At 38.4% G+C, this 19,362-nt stretch overlaps 1 protein-coding gene across 7 annotated transcripts in view; it reads right to left on the reverse strand.

Moving 5' to 3' along the window:
* EMSY (EMSY transcriptional repressor, BRCA2 interacting) overlaps nucleotides 1-16,263 on the reverse strand; it is an 88,326-nt gene extending 72,063 nt beyond the window's left edge. For 2 of the 7 annotated variants that reach the window (XM_059930766.1, XM_059930765.1), the window contains exons 1-7: nucleotides 16,102-16,260; nucleotides 14,282-14,390; nucleotides 9,168-9,267; nucleotides 7,597-7,671; nucleotides 6,219-6,260; nucleotides 2,548-2,723; nucleotides 778-930 (exon numbers count right to left, since the gene is read on the reverse strand). In XM_059930766.1, coding sequence (XP_059786749.1) covers nucleotides 778-930; nucleotides 2,548-2,723; nucleotides 6,219-6,260; nucleotides 7,597-7,671; nucleotides 9,168-9,267; nucleotides 14,282-14,351 — 616 coding nt within the window. In that variant the 5' untranslated portion in view covers nucleotides 14,352-14,390; nucleotides 16,102-16,260. Of the gene's footprint in view, nucleotides 1-777; nucleotides 931-2,547; nucleotides 2,724-6,218; nucleotides 6,261-7,596; nucleotides 7,672-9,167; nucleotides 9,268-14,281; nucleotides 14,391-15,736; nucleotides 16,082-16,101 lie in introns of those variants that run through there. The other 5 variants (XM_059930768.1, XM_059930762.1, XM_059930763.1 and 2 more) reach the window with 5 other exon arrangements.
* Between the last annotated feature and the right edge of the window lie 3,099 nt (nucleotides 16,264-19,362).

The raw sequence follows: 19,362 nt of genomic DNA on the forward strand, positions 1-19,362 counted from the left end.
TTAAAAAAGCATACAGCATGACTCATGGAATTGGTAATAAAACATAACTCCTTATACCCTCAATTTTTAAACCCTAAACAAGACTGACAATGACCTAAAATCATTTGTCTAAAACAGCTAAGTCCACCTCTAAAAGCTACAAAGAAATCAAGTTTATAACTATACTGAGAAAAATGAAAGTCAAATATTAATGATCTCCAGTCAATACCAAAAGCAAATCAATACCGACATAACAGACATTAAAAACAAAAAATGAACTGGACATTAAACTGCTTCACAGCGTAGAATCAAAGGGGTTAAAAACTGCAAATAAACTTCAAAAAATTACAGTCAACTAGAAATATGAAAGGACTCTCTAGAATGCTTCACTGAATTTAACAGTTGAATGATATGGTACATAAATAATATTTTAAAACACTACAAAGATTACATTATAGGAGTAAACACTAAATAAATGACATAAGCACATTCCTTTCGTTTCTATTCACATTTCTATTCCATGAAAATCAAAACAAGTGAATCTTAGAGTATAGCACTGTTCAAGGCAGATTCCCCACAGAAAACAAAAAAAAAGTAATTTCTCAACCCCCAGAACTGATTAAAAAGCAATATATACCTAGTCACATGTAAAGAAAGGAATTCTTTACAACCTTCAAAAACTAACCACTGCTAATAGCCAGTGGACCAATGAATTAAATCAGGAAGGCAGATCTAATCAGAGCCTATGCTGCAGCTTTTAGTCAAGATGGCCCTGATAACACTGAGAGTATCACTTACTTTTGACATAAACAGTACTTCCACTTGGCAAGACAACTACATTGGAGGCAGGACTGGCAGGTCTTGGAGACTTAACCGTTGCTATGCTGCCACTTGGAACAGGGGTAGAGGTTGGGGTTGACGTGGTACTTGTGTAGGAATAGCAAACCACTACTGAAGGAACGATAAAAAAGTCTGCTGTTAACTTTCACCAAAACTGTCCATGCATACAGTAAAATTATTTTTTTTTCTGCAGGTCAATTTTAACATTTTTATATAATCAGAAGATAAATGGCAGTACTAGGTTAAAATGTATTAATAAGCTTTCCTGAAAATCATCACTTAACTAGGTTTTCCCCAAGTATTTAGCAGCTGTCTACAGGTGACACTGACAATGGAGAAGAGCACAGTTACAAAGAAACCAAGTTTAAAACTGAGAAAAATGAAAATCATTTTTCCTTCATGGCAGGAGTTGGACAAAAAGCATATACTTGTATTTTTTTTTAATACTAATAGCAGTATCAGTGATGGAGTGATGGATAATTTTTCCCTAACCATAGCAATTTCCAACTTGGCTCCCGGAGAGAAACAAGGTAAGTTTCTTTTATCATAAACAACTCACTAGTCACTTGCCATCTAAGCAGTGCAATAATAACTAAGGTAATGACAACATCATATTTCAGTTTCTTGAATAACAACAACAAGCAGGAATAGCTCATAGGCACTGTTTACTGAGTACCATACATTATGCTAAATCCTTTCCATATATTATCACTAATTCTCACAACACCATATCCTCATTTTAAAGATGAGGAACCCAAGGCTCACAGAAGCTAAAAAGACTTGCTGGAGGTCACAAAGCAAAGAAATGGCGAACTAGGATTCAAACATAGATTAGACTATTGAAAATTCTATATTCTTTCCAGTGAACCAGAGAGGTGGTAAATAGAAAAGATAAAAGTGGGAAGAGAAGAAAGATAGCTCTCCTGCAACAAAGAAAACAGGAACTCAATGGAGGCCAAGTTTGCACACTGATAACTGTCTCTCCCTAAATATAGCTTCCTTCCGTGTAAAACAGAGTCTGGCATGTATGAAAGGAATGTCTCATTCTGCTCCACAACCCATTGCTAGTCAAGAAAAGACAATTCTGCAAAGCAATCTGACAACTGCATTATTTTCAGGGTCATTTTCATGTAACACCAAACTAAGCTACCGAAGTCAACCCAAACATGCGCTCTCAAATTTAATATTACTCTTGGTGACCTCAGGAAACTCCAAGGATTTTTAAAGCATGTATCAATTATTAGATTAAATAACAATAAGAAAGCCATCCCCATCGGCCACGTAACCCCTAACAGATTCAGCACATTGACTGGAACAGAGAAGCAGCGTATACCACTGATTCCAGAAGACAAAAACAGAGCTTTATTTTCTAAAGTATCAGTTGAGCATCTTTCTTCAGCAGATAAATGACTTCTATCATCTTATTAATTTTCCATGTCACCTGTTAAGGCCTTTTATCCACTTCTAACAAGACACGCTCATATCAAAAATTCATTCCAAGAAGGCTTTTTGCAATTTTGTGATTAATATAATTCACACTTTGAACAAAAGGGATATTTAATTTTGGTTGAGACTAAAAACTTGGCAGTTTCTCGTTTCAGAACAAGAGTTGCTCACTATGTTTCACAACTTTTAAACACTGGACAAAAACAGATGAAAAATAAGACAACTTTTCTTGAAGAATCTGAGAAAAGTCATTTCTACACACAGAACTATTTCTCTACTCACCTTCCTTGCTTCCTGTTTCTGCAGGCACTGGAAGAGATGCATTGTGCTGGATAGCTGCATTGGCAACAGCATTAGCTGTTACAGTGAAGGCAGTTTGGGGAACCAGCCGAGGCATCAGGGGTACCAATCGACGACCTTCAATGGACCATTCTGAAGAGCTATTAGGTCCAGACATACTAAACAAAAAAGAAAACACTGCTACAAGAGTTCTCAATTGCTAAAAATGAAGCAAATATATACACTCAAATATAACTTTTTAAATTATAAAAAGTGCCCTGAGTCAACAGGAGAGGCTTTATTTTAAGCAAGCAAGATCAAAATTATGAATAATAATCAGAATTCAAGGAATTTCACACACACTTAGATTTTTACACATCTTATTCCATAATCTGAATCTTATAATGAACAAAATTGAAACTATGAAAAACTGTCCCATGCCTTTTAAATAAATATCAACATTATTTTCATTAGTTTAAATCTGGTATTGCTAATGAAAACTAGTATTTCTACTAACTTTTAGAACTTAATGTTATAATTAAGCTAAAAAGGTAAAAAGTACTCATAATTTCAAAAATCAGATTTTCCTGAATAATTAAGGATGGAATTCATTGAACTTTTGCAAAATTATCCTAACTGCCTGCATGGCCAGAGGTTCTAAGGCTTTCAAACAAGGGAAACTGAGGCAGTAAACGAGGGAGACTAGGTACTGGGGGATAGAAGGGAGCTGTATACATCACTGCATGTGTCACTGACAATGTGTTATATTATTATCCTTCCTGTTAAAAAAAGTATACTAGATCTGAGGACACTGCAAGAAACCTGCCACTACTTTAATTTTACTTATTTATACCATTCTTCACTCTAAGGAATGTTTGAGGCAATTGAACTCTACCCCTAAGCAGACATTATTATCAGTTTTACTCAATTTCTTGAGCAAATTTTATCCTAGGAATCCAAACAGAGGTTGAAATATGAAAAGACAGTTGTTCACTTCCCTTGGCTTGGCTCCACAAAAGGTAGTGGTATCATTTTTCCTGACTAATGATTAGTGTCGAGGTTTAAAATTCACCCAGAATCAACCAATCAACCAACCAACCTCTTCACTAAGTCAGAAATATTTCTGCATCTTTGTCAAAACCAAAGATTCTACAACCCAACCTAGAGTTTAAGATTCTGTAGGTCCACTGATTCTTCAAATTTAGATAGAGTACACAAAAGCCCTTGTTAGTGGATAGTGGAATAATGATGATGATGGTAATGATGATAATTAACATCAATTAGCACTTAATATATGTGAGGCATTGTTCTAAACATTTTACATGCATTAACTCATACAATTCTTTCAATCTTATGAAATTGGTAATACTATTATCTCCATTTTTAAGATGGGAAAACTGAATTAACAAAAGGTTAAATAACTTGCTTATGGTCACAGAGCTACTAAATGTCTCCTTCAACAAGCAAGCATACATCATGCTACTGAAATTAACTGCCACATCACAAGTGGAAGGTATAAAAATTTTCAAATGTGTTTTGTCTAACTTTTGCCTTTGATTTATACTAAGTGGGCACTGCTGTCTAATCACTAGCAACTTTCACTGAATGGAACAAATAAATTACTTTACAACTTGAGAAGAATTTATACTCAAGTCAAGAAAGGAATTTCTAGGAGTTGATGAATTCAATTGAGTTACAGTGGGAAAATCTGCAAATTCCTTCATGGTATAACATAGTCCTACCTAAGACATGAGAAAGAGGGATTCTTAAGACCCCAATAACCCTCACAAATTTGTTATCACATAATCTTCAAATTGATGCTAGTTCTGAAACAGAAAATGGTACAAACAAGAAAGAGAGACAGAAATAGACCTATTGCTAATTGTCAAAGGAAAAAATTCTAAAAGCTATTCAGCATTTTCTTGGCTTACTCCTATTTTGCTATCATTTTATTAGAATATCACTAATAAATTTGCTTGGTGAGAGTTTACCATACAAATAAAGTGATGTCTACACTTACCTGGTACATTGTTTAAATGGTGGCAGAAATTATGGAAGATTAATAATTTAAAATACATGAATATATATGCTATTGAAAAGACAGAATTTGCAGTGCAAAACATACAACTGCAACTTTTAGAAAGATCTATAAATCTTCCAAATTTCTACTCACGCAAACATGCTCAAACTTTTTTTAAGTGAATGAAAAATTAAACATCATGTTAGAATTAGATCAAAATTCCTATTTTGCTTACTAATGGGGGTGTAAATATGCATTAGCTGCACAAATCATCTAGATAGAATTTTACAGGTTTCTGTAAACATCTTATTCCAGGGCTTTCCTGAGATTCCTAAGTTTCAAACAACTCCTCTCTATTTATACTAAATATAGCAAGGGAGGGTAGAAACCTGGCTCCAGCCCCTTTTCTGAGAAGTCTAACAAGATACTAGTGGAACTACCTTGGCCCTCTCATCCTTTGGTATGCAGCGCACCAGCATGAAATCCTCATCCTCACATAGAAACTCAAACAGTATCCCATGAATGTCTGGCTGATGGAGAAGGAGTTAAGAGAACAGTAATTCTGGATAGCCACTTTATTTAGATACAATGCTGGCAAGAGTGGCCTCAATTAAAAACTGTGAAGCCCCTTGACATTCCAGGCTTTAATACTATAATATTCTGACATGTTTCAAAACTGAATTAGAGTACCAAACTTAATAAATGGTCTCGTGCCAAATAATAAACACGTGTTATGGTTCAAGCAAGGCTTTTCTTTGATCCCAGACACTCCACTCCTTTTGTTTCCATCTCCTTTGTGCTCAGTCTTCTTGGCTTTCTCTTTACCTTTCAACCACATTCCTTCTGGCCTAAGCTGCTGTTTTGAGTGGGGGAGGGAAGGAAGAGGAGAAAGGGAATGCAGTCAGTTCAGATGCATTCCTCCTTGGCTCAAGTTACTTTTTTTCAAGCTCAGAGTTTGAAGCCCTCCTATAGATAATCTTTAGAACTAGGTTCTGTTACTACTTCTGAGGGAAGGAGGGCAGAGGAGACGGACAGAATGAGGGATCTATGTCTTCCTCACCATTCCCCACTCATTGACCCTTGGGCTCAACAAGTAAATACGACGTCTGGTCAAACTAAAGCCACAATATAAAATATTAAAACAGGAGTATGGAAAGACCTAAGTAGCTTAAAATTATACACTGAAGTAAACGGTTTTCAAAAAATTAAATTCATGTGTTAAAGAAATCAGAAAGGAGAGAAAAAAAGAGGAAACAGGTAGATAGAAGCCAACTCTCAATTATCCATGCTAAGAAAGAGAGGAGGGAAAGGGAGAGGTCAAACAGATCAAAGAAACTGACCTATTATCCAAAAATACTTTGGCAAATACTTGTAAATTCTTCCATCAAACCTCTCCCAGGACAACTAACAAGTGGTAAAATGAGTAATTAAAATTTTCACCTCCTCTCCCTTCCCACCCTCTGACTAGAGGTACTTTCAAGCAGCAAAATAGCTAAAGGGTGGGCAGTATTAGGAAGGGGAGGAGGGGAAGAGAAGTAAAAGCAAGGGGCATGGTTAATTCATAAATGGAATATGTGCCCCTGAATAATTGAGAGCTTCAATTTTGAAATAAATACAAGAAAAAGCCTGAAATAATAATAACCTATTTGCATACCTGTAACTTGGTCTTTCACCCAAATATAAGGATAAATTCATTCTTTAAAGGGGAAAAAAGGAAAAGGAGACTAAATAAATGTTATCTTTAAGTATGAAACTGATGCATCAACTTACAACTAATTGCCCCACAATATTGTTCCAATGCTTTTAAGGTAGTAATTTTGTCTTTAAGTGCCTCTGAATGCAAACTATTATTTACTACTTTATTACCTAGCACATAAGTTTCCTATTATAAGTTCTCAAATTAGAATCTAGGCTCAGTTACTATTTTTAGAGTATCCAAATTTAAAAGTTTAGAGCAATTTAAAGAAGGAACACAATATGTGAATGTTTTAGCCATGTTGGCCTAACAAGTAAATACTTAATGATGCTAGAGGAAAATTTTCAAATTTCTACAGTGCATACATACCAACCACTGAAAAATCTCCAAATTCAAACAGCTTAACTTTCAAACTACACAGTTAAAAAGGTAGCACCCCATTTTATCAGTCAAGTAAAATCAGTAACATTAAAGCACAACATGAAGCTAATGGATCTTCGGGGTCAATACAATACTGCCAATTGGGTTAAAAGCACTATTTATTACATTATGGAAATGTACTGAATTTTTTCCTTTAGTTTTATTTCACATTAAAACATAAAAATAAAAAACAGATGAATATTCTATAACATACCTTATTTTATAAAATGTTCCTACCATCTTGCATTAACATTTAAAGGATAATTTCTGTTCTTTTCTATTTTTCAAGAGGCACTGTCTCCATACATACTCTGTTAATGCTCAATCTGTGTCTTACACCACCCTCCACCCCACCTATCAAATAGTTACAATGATCTGAAAACAGTTTGATAAGAATCCTTTACAATTTTATTTTGTTGGCTTTTCGAAGTAATTTAAGGTATACTGTAGTCATATTTCTTAAAAGCAGAACATATATTTTACAATCTTTTTGCTGAATCTCAAAATACATGAAATATTAGTCATCAAAAAATTTATAATGCCTATTTATAAAGCAATATACATATCAAATACTATTACAAAGTAACTCTAAGGGGCTGTCAAAATTGGGGAGCACACTACTTTCTTATTGAACTTTGCTTCAAGTAAAGGAATCATCTGCTAAACTGTGGAGGCCTTTAGTTATACAGAGATTACATTGCAACAGGATTTGACCTGAGTACTTAAAGCTTGCCTAACCAAATGCAAAAACATAACCAACTGAATAAATAGTTAACACAGCTATGGTCAGGATCCCTGAGTACAGAGATATTACTATCAAGATAAAAGACTCAGGAATGCTACACAATAGGAAGACTTTCAAAACTACGGTATACTATGTCATGAAAAATCAGGGGTGGTATGACTAATGGCTTACTTATGTGCAATTGTTGTTAACCGTTCATCGTTTACTGCTCTCCGAACTTCAGCACGGTGGCGCTCTGTTGAGATGCTATGAAAAAAAATAGCCATTATAGAACTCTGCCAAGCAGGCAGCTCTTTTCTATACTTTTATTAATGTTTAAGTCAACATTTTGCTTGGGGGGGGGGCAAAATTGATTTGTAAAAAGATATAGACAGGGGCCTAATATATATTTTCAAATGCTTTAATTAAAGTCATAGAAAAGGATTCAGACTGATTCTGTGTAACTGCAGAGAGAATTAGTTACAAATTAGAAATCACAGGAAGACAAATTCAGCTTGATATCAAGTCATTACGTCCAAAACACAGAAATATCAGACCATGTTCAAGATTAGCAGAGGTTCGTGTTATCTAAATGTAAACAGCCACTGAATGACCCCTAATCATGGTTACTGAGAAGAGGATTTTGGCACTTGGAAGAAAGTCTTCTAAAGTTCTTTCTAAAGCTTAAGAGTCTATAATTTTATGTTTAGTGAATATAATAAAGAAATGAAAGTGGCAAGATAATGTTTCCTGTAGCTATATGCTATGAAACTTGACACCAGGATATTACTCCTTCATTACTCAACACTTGAGCTGTGTGTCTTCTACATTGTATCATGTTACCACTATAGTAAAAATGTACTTATGTTGATCCTGATTAAATACATGTAAAGTTAAATCTAAACAACTGAAAAAAGGCTATACCCATTCCATTCATAAATACTTAATAAAATGAATAGAACTCTTAAAAGTGTAATCTTTATTGCTAAGTTAAATCTATAACACAGACTAAAATATTTAAGGGGCTGGAAAGCAGAATTTATGAGGCAATATATACAACAAACAAACAAAAAATACAAATTGTTAAGTATGGAGGCAATAAGACTGACGATTTGGCTTAATAACATCCCTATTTTAATGTTAATTAAATGCAGGAAAAAAAATCTCTTCCCTATTTTCACTTAAAAAAAGAATAGGACAAAATGGTCTTAAATATAGAAAGGAAACTTCAGTTAAAACAGAACTGAATTTTCTGAGAAAGCTCAAGATGTTAAGAATGGGTCAAGGCAAAGTATCAAAGAATCCCTTTCACCAGAATTTTTTAATGAATTTTTTTAACTCTAATGGGAAGCTGAAGGGATAAACTATCCCTAAGGCTATGACTATATAATCACCACCCATTTCTATAAATTAAGACAACAACTTCCTAGTGTCTCCTTCTACCCCCTAACAAATGCCACTGGGCCACTCCAGATCTTCCTATCCAGTCGTTGCCAGCTCTTCTTTCCTTCACCCAGGTCAAAAATACCTCCCTTTTCCAAGAGGTCCAAACCTAAGATAACCTGCCTTAAACCTTTTCTGATTAGATTACAGAATAAATGGTAAATTACATAATTTTCCATAACAAAGCACACAACTGGGATGGGATCTCTAAACACCAACAATTTGAACACCTCTGTCTTCAGCTTAAGAGTGAAAAGTATTGAAACACCTCAAAATGAAATTTCTAGACTCATCTCTCACAAACTTTTATGATAATTTACCTAAGAACTTTTGAGAGTTCTCCAAGAAGATCTTTCTTTTCCTTGGTGAGATCTCCCTGTGCCCGAAGTGCACTGATAACTCCAGCATATGCCTCCAATTCTAGAAGAAGAAAATTATTTTATCAAGATAGGCCATCAATATTTAAGTACTATGGCTACATAGAGTGAAACTTCAGGGCAGGAAACCTAAAAATCAATATGCGAATATTTCATTAATGTCCTCTCAAAAATTTTATCTAAAACCATAGGTTAAAATGTGGCTTTTGTAATCTTATTTTCTTTTTTATTGCCTCACAGAAGTCATGTATATAAAAAGTTTAGGTAGAAAAATCTAATGGTAAATATTTCGTCTTACGCATCATCCTGAAGAACATTCAACTCAGATGCTACCAACACCTGGGAACAGGTTCCAAGTGATATAATAAGGCTGATAAGAGAAGTTTTTAGCATTATTGATAGGTACCTTTACTGGCCAAACTTTGAAATAATTCCTTAGGCTTGCCTAAGAATTTGACCTATATTCTATCTGTGAAGGGTGTGCAAGTGAAAAACTACTGGATCAAGAGTCAAATGACCAGATTCTGGCTCCAGCACTGACACTAGTTGTGTGACCTTGGACAAGTCCTTTCTCATCTCTGATCCTCAGTTTCTTTATCTAGAAGACACTTTGAAGGTACCTTCCATTTCTATGATCCTCTGCATCTATAAAAACCACCAGCAAAATGACTAAGGCAGATTAGCACACATGAATTGCTCTTATAGCAATCAGGACATAATACACTGAACCCTAATGCCAGACAGTTTCATTTCACTAACTTTCCACAGCAACAACTGTTATTTAATGAAACTGTCAGTCCCTAGTAGTGGTTAAAATATAAAACCCAAAAGCCCTCAATGGCTCCCAATGAACCATGCCTGCCTCTCAGTGTACTTCCTCGTATACTACCTTCCAATAGTCCCTCCCACACTGACTCTGGGCTTGGCATGTGACTTGCTTTGGCCAATGGAACATCAGCATACATGATGCAAATAACAGCCTTGGACACAGGACCTTGCTCTCTTGGAAGTTTGAGATCACCAAGCTATGAAGAAGCCCAGGATGAAAGGTCACATGGAGAGAGAGGCCCAGCCACCTCAGCTGAGCCCAATTAACCAGCTAAGCTACCAGCTGAATAGAGCCACATGAGAGAGCTCAGGCAAGACAAGTAACCCACAGAATCATGAGAAATAATAAAATAGTTGTTTCAAACCATTAACACTATGAGACAAGTATACCTGAGCAAAACAAAATGATGGGAAATAAGTGTCCAGACTACAGTTATCTTCTTACTCAATTCAAGTTGCTACCAGTATTTGCCAATGCCTTACATACAACAGATACTGAATATTAGCCAAATAATTAAGGCATGCATACCTGCATCCAAGGTACTACACCAACAATAAAACAGTAGCCTCATTCAGTTCATATTATTCACAGTTCTATCAAAAGAAAAGACTTTATATAGAAGAGTGAGCTGACCATATTAAATAGAAATGTCTGGTCCAACTGAATTATCCCATGTGTAAACATCTTGCATGTTCAATCTAGGCTGGATATTATGTAGATGTTTCATGTGGTCTCTCTGGAAGGACAAACTCTGCTTCTCTGGAGTAGCGAAGGAAATACTTTGTTCCAGGAAACATATATTTCAGCTTTTATCAGGACCTAAAGTAGAGTTCAGAAAGACACTGGGGATAACTAAGAAACCACTATATCTAAATGTTTATGCCCCATTTATGGAATATTTTATTCAACAAATCAGTATTGAGTCCCATTATATATACCAGATAGTATGCTAAATCCTGCCCTTAAGAAGTTAACTCTAGAATAAAGCTACAGTGAAACAAGTCATCAGACAATTCTGATACAGTTTACAATACAGTGGTGAAGGCACAGAAGAAAAACACATCATCTAGTCTGGAAGCATAAGCTTTAATCAGAAAGAGAACTGTGCTCTAGGCAGGCAGTGGGGGAAATGCAAATGTGCAAAAGGAACAGAGAGAGTAAAAGAGCATATAATGTTTCACAGAGATATTAAACTTCCAGTAATAGTCAGTGACTATTTTGAGAGTTTTACACTAGGGAAAGTAAAAATATGTCCGTACTTGGTTAGTCGCTAATTTAAACCAAACTACTAATTGAACACTACTACTACAAGGTACCATGGAGAATCTTTATATGAACAAAACAAAGTCCTTATCCTCAAGGTGATTAAAATCCAACAAGGATAAAAATGCAAAAACTGTTTGGGGCCAGACTAAGAAAAGCCACCATTTCCAGTCTAAAAAGTTTTTGATAGAACTCAGTGACTGATTAAGTGTGGAAGGAATGGCAGAAGGAAAAGAATCAGGTTTTCCAGTTTCCAAGATAGTTAGTAGAATGGCAATACCATAAAAAGAAATGGAGAGGTCAGAGAGAGGAAGTGGTTTGAGGAAAAACTTTACTTTTGGCCTGTGGAATTTATGGTGATCAAAATTTCACTATTTTACGATATTTCAAAAAAAGTGAAATTAACTAAAGAAAGACAAAGATTCTTGACATCTCAAGTCTCATTCCAAGTCCAACTAAAAAGTCATGCACAAAAGTAAGAGGTGGCAACCTCACACAAAACTGTAACTCAGAACACAGTTCTCATAGCTACACAATCCAAGGCATACCTCCCCCCTTCATTCAATGAGAAACTCACTCATTGCAAAGAACTTTTACTAGCTTCCCAGCCTCATTCACATTTGTGGATTTCATTTGATGAGAATCCTAAGATTCTGACAAATATCAAACTCAGTTGAATTTCTGGTATTATATTTGGTACCATTCTATTACAGTGTTAACTCTAATGACGCATAAGTATAACGAAATAACACAGGAAAAAACACAGAAAACAAAAGATTTGCCAAACTATTTTTATAAAGCCCTCAACCCGTTCCATTTAAACAAACCAGCCATTCAGTTATACTATAGTTCATAAAGCCTCATGTAAGAGTTATAGTTCAGGAATGGTCATAAAAAAATAGGGCAGGGGAGCAGCAGGATAGAAGGAAGGAAGCATTTATCTATCACTGGTATGTTCAGTGTGTCAAAGAAATTCTCTATCCCAATTTCTCTACATTTAAGTAAAATGTAATGTTTAGCATCTGGTGTTAAAATAATTTATAACATTTTTAAAAAGAATTTTTTTAAAGCTAATTCTTAAAATATTTTAAGCTAATTTTTAAATACAGTACCTTCTCTAAACTTTGGACCTAGAGCTAGTGTTTGAAAGCAATTCAAAGGTTTCACTGTTATGATAATGAGCCAACGGGTGGGGAGGAAGTCTTTCCGCAAATCACTCTCAAGGCTCACCTCCCAAAAGGAGGGCCATTGAAGATGACATTACCCTCTAGGAAGGCTGTTTTCTTTTGTATAGAAGCAGCTCTTCAGCAATATTACCCACACAACTCTGACTAAAATTAAGGATAAATTTAGACTTAAAGGTTACAATTTTTATATTCAAACATAATCTCTTGATTCAAGGTCCCCAAAGCCCAGAAACTCTAATGCAATCAACTTCAGTTGTGATCTGCAATTATTTCAGCTATGAAATAAATAAAAATCCAACTTTATAACTGGTAGCTAGCAAGTTAGAGCAATTGCATATAAGTGTGTAGAAAATCACCCTTGAGTTAGTACTAAAAGTTTGGATATAAGGTTAAAAAAAAAAGGAATAATTGACCCCAAAAAACCCAACCCACCCCAAAACAAAACAAAAAACCTCTCTAGAGGTGCTAAAATACAATGCTAAGAAGTAGTTTAAAATATAGAAATCCTCATAGTGGCCTAAGGGGAAACAAAAAGGGCAAAGGTTATTAGCAGGCAGGGCCAGATTAGCTATGATTCAGATTTATGCATAGGAATTCCCAACAAAGATTTCCTTTGAAGAAAAGATTCACCTGCAAATAAATAATGTCTGAAAGCAGCTGCTTTAAAACGCTATATACTCAGATGTCAGGCACTGTGATAGGCCCTTTTTATATACACTTAATCCACATAAACTTATGAGGCAGATATTATTGTCCTTCATTTACAAAAGTGTCAATAGATTTAGGGAGATTAAACAACTTGTCCTTGGATCATGTCGGTCATTAGTAACAGGACCAAGACCCCAGGTCTATCTGAATTCAAGGTCCACACTTTCCCCTTCAAAGTCACAGATATCTAAATAATTCCTATCCACTGCCAAAACATCTAATGTTCTTTTTCAAATTACTTTTTCATTTACTGAGTCCCTACTATGTGCTGGCCTGAGACTATAGTGGTAAATAAGACAAAAAGGTTCCTTCTTGGACCTTACAGTCTAAGGCTGCATTTCTCAACCAAGGATTCTCATGTGAACCACAGAATACAGAAAATGATTTGAGCAACTCTTTTTTTCTCAATTTTCCCAAGGATAATACATACATCATTACATACAATGGATAACTTAGTATTAGGGCTTAATTCTCTCCCTAAATGCTAGTTGAGAAAGGAAAAGAAGCACTAAATAATTCATTACAGGCATAAATGGTGTTTTATTACTGAAAGTAAAATGTAATTTGGAAAAGTCAGCATAGCTTACATTAACTTAGAATTCAGAAACAGTATGTAATTCACACATACATTCATGAAGGTTAAAAGTATGTTAACATGAGACTGGAATCCTATTCCCTGGGTTGAAATTCTGACCCCATGACTTACTATCAGCATTACTTCGGGTTCTAAGCTTCAGGTCTGTCATCTGTAAAATGGGGACAAAAGAAGAAACATACCTATCTTTTTGGTTTGAATGAGGATTAAATGAGATGCTGAATGTAAAGGACTCAGAATAGCCCAGTAGCCCTGAAGAACTTTTAGCTGCTATTATTATTAATATGATTCATGCATCTACTGTGTACAAAGCACTATATAAAGCACGAGGGAAATAACAGAGTAAGACAAGAACTATACCTCTAAAGAATTTCTAACCATCATGAAATATGATATCCATGCAAACAGCCATGACCCAAACAGAAAGGGAAAAGGATCATAGGGAGGCATGAAACATCAAAAATGAAAATCATACCCAATTTTCGAAGAATCCTTTTGCATTCATCCCTGCTGAGATCCAAAAGTGTTGGCCACACAACAGGCATTGCTGCTTCTTTTTGGTAGCCCCAAAGAGCTTGTCTTCCCTACCAAAACAAAAACCAAAAACTCAAATTACGAAAGTACATTCAAAAGCCCACTCACGTGGAGATCCACACGCTAAGAAGCAAAACCAGTAAGAGTATCTCACAACCCTATTTCACCTCCATGCTTTCCAACTTCTGACAAATGAAGAATTTAACCATGTGCGAGCTTACTATTCCAGCCTATCATAGTGGAAAGAGCATAGGCGTTGGACACATATAGGTTCTAATTCAATCTTTCAACTTACTGGCTGTGTGATCCTGGGTAAATTGGCCTATAGGAACATAAATTTTACACATCTGTGAAACAGAGATTTTATCACTCAGTTTGTTATGAGGATTAAATAACAGTGTATGTGACGTTCTTATCCTAGTGGCCGACACATTATTTCATAAATAGGTGCCACTACCTGTGTAACCTTGGGCAAGTCACTTGACTTCTGCCGGCTTTCTCACTATGAGCTACATGAAATAAAATACGTAAAGTTCCTAGGATGTTAAGTGGGTTAATGGAACTTAATATAGTACGTTCTCCTCGAGTCTTAACAATGAAACATGAATTTACACCCAGCAGTCCTCAAAAAAACATTAACCAAAAGTTTAGATGTCAGGAACTTGGTACTGGGAATTCCCTGGTCTAGAGAAAAAGATAACAGCGCTGGGCCCTTGCACTATACCTGCTTAGCACACAGCAGATCTGCTGTAAATATCTGTTAAATAAACAGATGAATGACTGAGAAGAGCAAGTAATATGAATGAATGAGGGAGTGAGTGAATGTATGAATGAGCGAGCTCAGTGTCTCGTCTAGGAGTCAGGCATCGACCCGTAATAACTGCTATCTCCCGTTCCAAGAGCTGGGACTGCTAACTGCAACTCCACGCCTTAAGTTGAACCCCCTCCCCCTACTTCCCATAGTCCTCTCATCTAAGAACCAACCCAGAGCAAGGAGAACTGGAGTGCGCGCCCCAGCCGGCAGAATGACATAAAGAAAAGGGGTGGGGAGGAAGAAGAAGGGGCAGAGCCAAAGGAATCAGCTCCCTCCATAAGCCAGTCCCCGCCTCCCGACAGGATCTTGGAGGCGGCCGGCGACCGCCGGAATCAACCACCACGTCACAGCATCCCGACGCGTCCCCGCCAGCGGACCCCATTGCGGGGCCGCATCGCACTGGAAACCTGGGTAGAGGTTGCCGGAGCCCGCTCCGAGAACCGGAATCCTGTCTAATCCTTCCCCCACTCAAGTGTCAAGGAGGCAAGCCCGCCCCGCCCCCTCCCCAAACACGCACTCTCTCGCAGCACCACAACAAGAGCAACCCGCCCACCCTCCTCACCGGTGCCGCTCAGCGCTCACCCCAATGTCAAGCTCGCGACCCAAGCCCTCTCAGGACCGGTAGCCGGAGTCAGGGGCCCCGGCAGGCATCAGCGCCTCACTCCCTCCTCAGCGGAGAGGACAACGGAGAGAAAGAGTAGACGCTCGGACAGCCAGGCAGACGACCAAGACTCACCGGGAGGCCCCCAGAGCTGGACTCCAGCAATCCCAGCACCAGGCCTGCCAGAGTCCCCCTCAGCCCACCTCGGGAGCCCCACGATCCCGTTAGGAGACAACGGAGGATGGGGTTGGGCGCCCCAAGCCGGGCTCCGAATGCTTGGCCCGGCGCTCTTCCAGACTGGCTATCCTGCCAGTTCTTCCCAGAACCCTGTCTAAGAGTCACCCACCTGCCCGGCCTTTCTGGGCTCATCTAAAAGGCTCCTCCGCCAAGACTAGGGGACACCAGGAATTGGGTTTGTTTGCTGTGCCTCAGAAGGGGCAAGATGGCGACAGGTATCAGGGCGCAGGCGCAGCCGCGCGCTGCCAGTCGGGAGGTGTAGTTCGCCTTTCCCGCCTTTCGGAGAACGGACACCAGAAGGCCTCCATTCTTCTGTCCCTCTTTTTCTGCACGTTTTGAAAGGAAAGGAGCGACATCGCGAGGAGTGCTGGGAGTTGTGGTCCGAACCCAAACTCCCTCCTCTTTCGCTCTTGGTGTGCACGCGCAAGGAAGGCTGGGATTGTAGTTTCCTTGGCTTGTCCTCCACACCCTCTTCTCCGGCTTCGCGCGCCTCGCCTCCGCATGCCGTCTCCCAGCCAATGGGCTGCGCTCTCCGCTACGTGCGGCGTCACACGTAGTGGTCAAGATGGCGTTGGTACCTGGAGCTGAGGGTTCCCCGCGACCTTTATTCTAGGGGGGGTTTGGGACGGTGGGAAAGCAGGTTCGTCCCTGAAGCGCCGTTGAGGATTAGGATCGGATTCCTTAAGAGTCTTGGGAGCAATTATCAGCGGCCTCCAGCCCCGCCAGACGCAGCTCGAGGAGAGAGAATACACGCTACGACACCTGACACAGTGGACATCGCAGTTGCGCGTACCCGATCTGGGGGTTGCGGAGTTGCAAGTAGAGAAGAGGAACCCGAGCGTTCTCGACTTCGGGTTTCTCCGCGTGTGAAGTGGGAATGATAGTGCTGTATCTATCAAAGGCAAGAAGGAGAAGGGGTTTATTTGAGGCCCTGCGACGTGGTAGGTTCACCCTTCAGCCTTTGTTCGTGTTTAATCACAGAACAGTTGTGTGAAGAGGGTATTGTTGCCCCTGTTTTACGGATGAGAAAAGGGGCCCAATATACAAATAATCGCGGCCATAAGATCGAAGCCAGTACCTGCTACTGTTGAAGATCCAATCAAGTTTTGTGATTGATCTCCCTTTTAAATTTTGTACTTTGGGAGACATCGGATCTGGTAAAAATACTCAAATGGAAAGGAGTTTTTAATGTGCTTTATGATATTAACAAAGTTTTCTTATAAAATGTTAGGTTAATATTACCCTATGGGAATGTTGTGATACACAAAGTAGAGAAAAGTTATTTGTAAATTTTGGACCACTATACAAACGTGTGAGACTGTTCATGTCCTTGAATCTCCATTGTAGGTTAGGTTAGGAAGAGAAAATAAATAACGGCATTTGTGTACTATTTGCCCATTAGCTAAAACTCCTCTCTGAGGCCCAGGAAAATTGTTATTGTTGAAACCCAAGTCTGCCCCTTCAGAAAGGCAGGAAATGGGACAAATAGTCTCTAGGCTTTCCCACCACTCCCTCCCTGATCTTCCAATGCATTCTTTTCCATCTGTTTCCTACTGAGTTGAGGTACCACCTGCTTTCTGGCCAGATACTTAAGAACTCTTGGAAAGATGATAAGTGAAATCTAATAGAAGATTTTGTAGTTGAACGTATATTTTTTGATTTGAGCATCTTAGTGAGGCAGGTATAATTAAGATTACCCCCTACTAGGAGTGAGAAAAACACAGATATTCAAGAACTCACCCAATTGAAGGGAGTTGGGCTTTATAACTCCAGATCTTTGACTGGAATTCACCCAAATCCTATAGATTTGGGTGAATTCTCTTCTTGCAGTCCCCCGAATATCTTATAGTCCTTCCTCTTATCCTTGGGCTTGGTAGGTGCCAAGTACTGTTCTAAGCATTTAAAATACTTATTCCATCCTTAAAACAACTTTATGAGGTAGAAACTATTATCTAATTACAAATGAGGAAACTGAGGCATAGGAAGGAGGTGAAATAGCTTCCCTAAAGTTACACATTATAAGTAAATGGCGGTTATACTCCAGTAAAGATGTTTAAAAAAATAAGTAGGGGCTTCCCTGGTGGCGCAGTGGTTGAGAATCTGCCTGCCAATGCAGGGGATCCGGGTTCGAGCCCTGGTCTGGGAAGATCCCACATGCCGCGGAGCAACTGGGCCCGTGCACCACAACTACTGAGCCTGCGCTCTAGAGCCTGTGCTCCGCAACAAGAGAGGCCGCGATAGTGAGAGGCCCGCGCACCGCGATGAAGAGTGGCCCCCGCTTGTCGCAACTAGAGAAAGCCCTCGCACAGAAACGAAGACCCAACACAGCCATAAGTAAATAAATAAATAAATAAATTTAAAAACAGGAAGGATGAAGATTTTTAAAAAATAATAATAATAAGTAAATGGTGGGACTTCCCTGGTGGTCCAGTGGTTAAGACTCCTCGCTTCCGCTGCAGGGGGCATGGGTTCCATCCCTGGTCGAGAAACCAAGATCCCCCATGCTGCAGTGGCACGACCAAATAATAACAATAATAATAATAATAATAATAATGATAATAAGTAAATGGTAAAGCCAGGATTTAAATGTAAGCAGCTTGGCTCCAGTGTCTGCTCTGGACTAGTGGTTCTTAAATTTCAATGTTCAAAGAATCACCTGAGTATCTTGTTAAAATACAAATTTTAGTTGAGTAGGTCTGGGTAGCACCTAAGAGCCTATATTTCTAACAAGCTCTCAACTGCTGATGCTCTGGCATCAACTACTACCTCTGATCTACCACACATCCTCCCTTTCCTTGGAACCGTATTTGTCTTTTGCAGCAAGAAACTGCCTTCCCCATGCTGTCGGTTACTGCTCCATATTCCCAAATGTTCCCAACATTGAATTCTCTTCTTTAAGAATCAGACTCAAACTTTACCCTCAAGAATATTGTCCTGCCCCTGCCTTTCTCTCTAGGATGAGACAGGCATTCTTGCCTCCGCTCCTACGCCACTTATTATACATCTTGCTACAGAACTCAGAACACTGAGTTATGGTCATTTGTTTGAAAATATTTCTGACCAGGCAGTGAGCTCTTTAAGGAGGCACAAGAGTCTGTACACTCTTGTGCCTAGCACATAAGAATAATAGCTAATACTTATCGACGGCTTTCTCTGTTCCAGATGCTGTTACATACCTAATAAACGTGTTTAATCTCCACAATAGCTTTATGAGATATATTATTACCCCCATTTTATGGATGAAGAAACTAAGGCACAGAGATTTCAAGTAGTTTGCCCAGTGAAACAAGCTAGTAAGTAGCAGAGCCATGAATTCGAATGAAGGCACTTTGACTCCAGGAAATGTATGGTAAATAAGAACCACTCTCCT

The sequence above is a fragment of the Balaenoptera ricei genome, chromosome 8 (assembly GCF_028023285.1).
Source record: "Balaenoptera ricei isolate mBalRic1 chromosome 8, mBalRic1.hap2, whole genome shotgun sequence".
Taxonomy (NCBI): domain Eukaryota; kingdom Metazoa; phylum Chordata; class Mammalia; order Artiodactyla; family Balaenopteridae; genus Balaenoptera; species Balaenoptera ricei.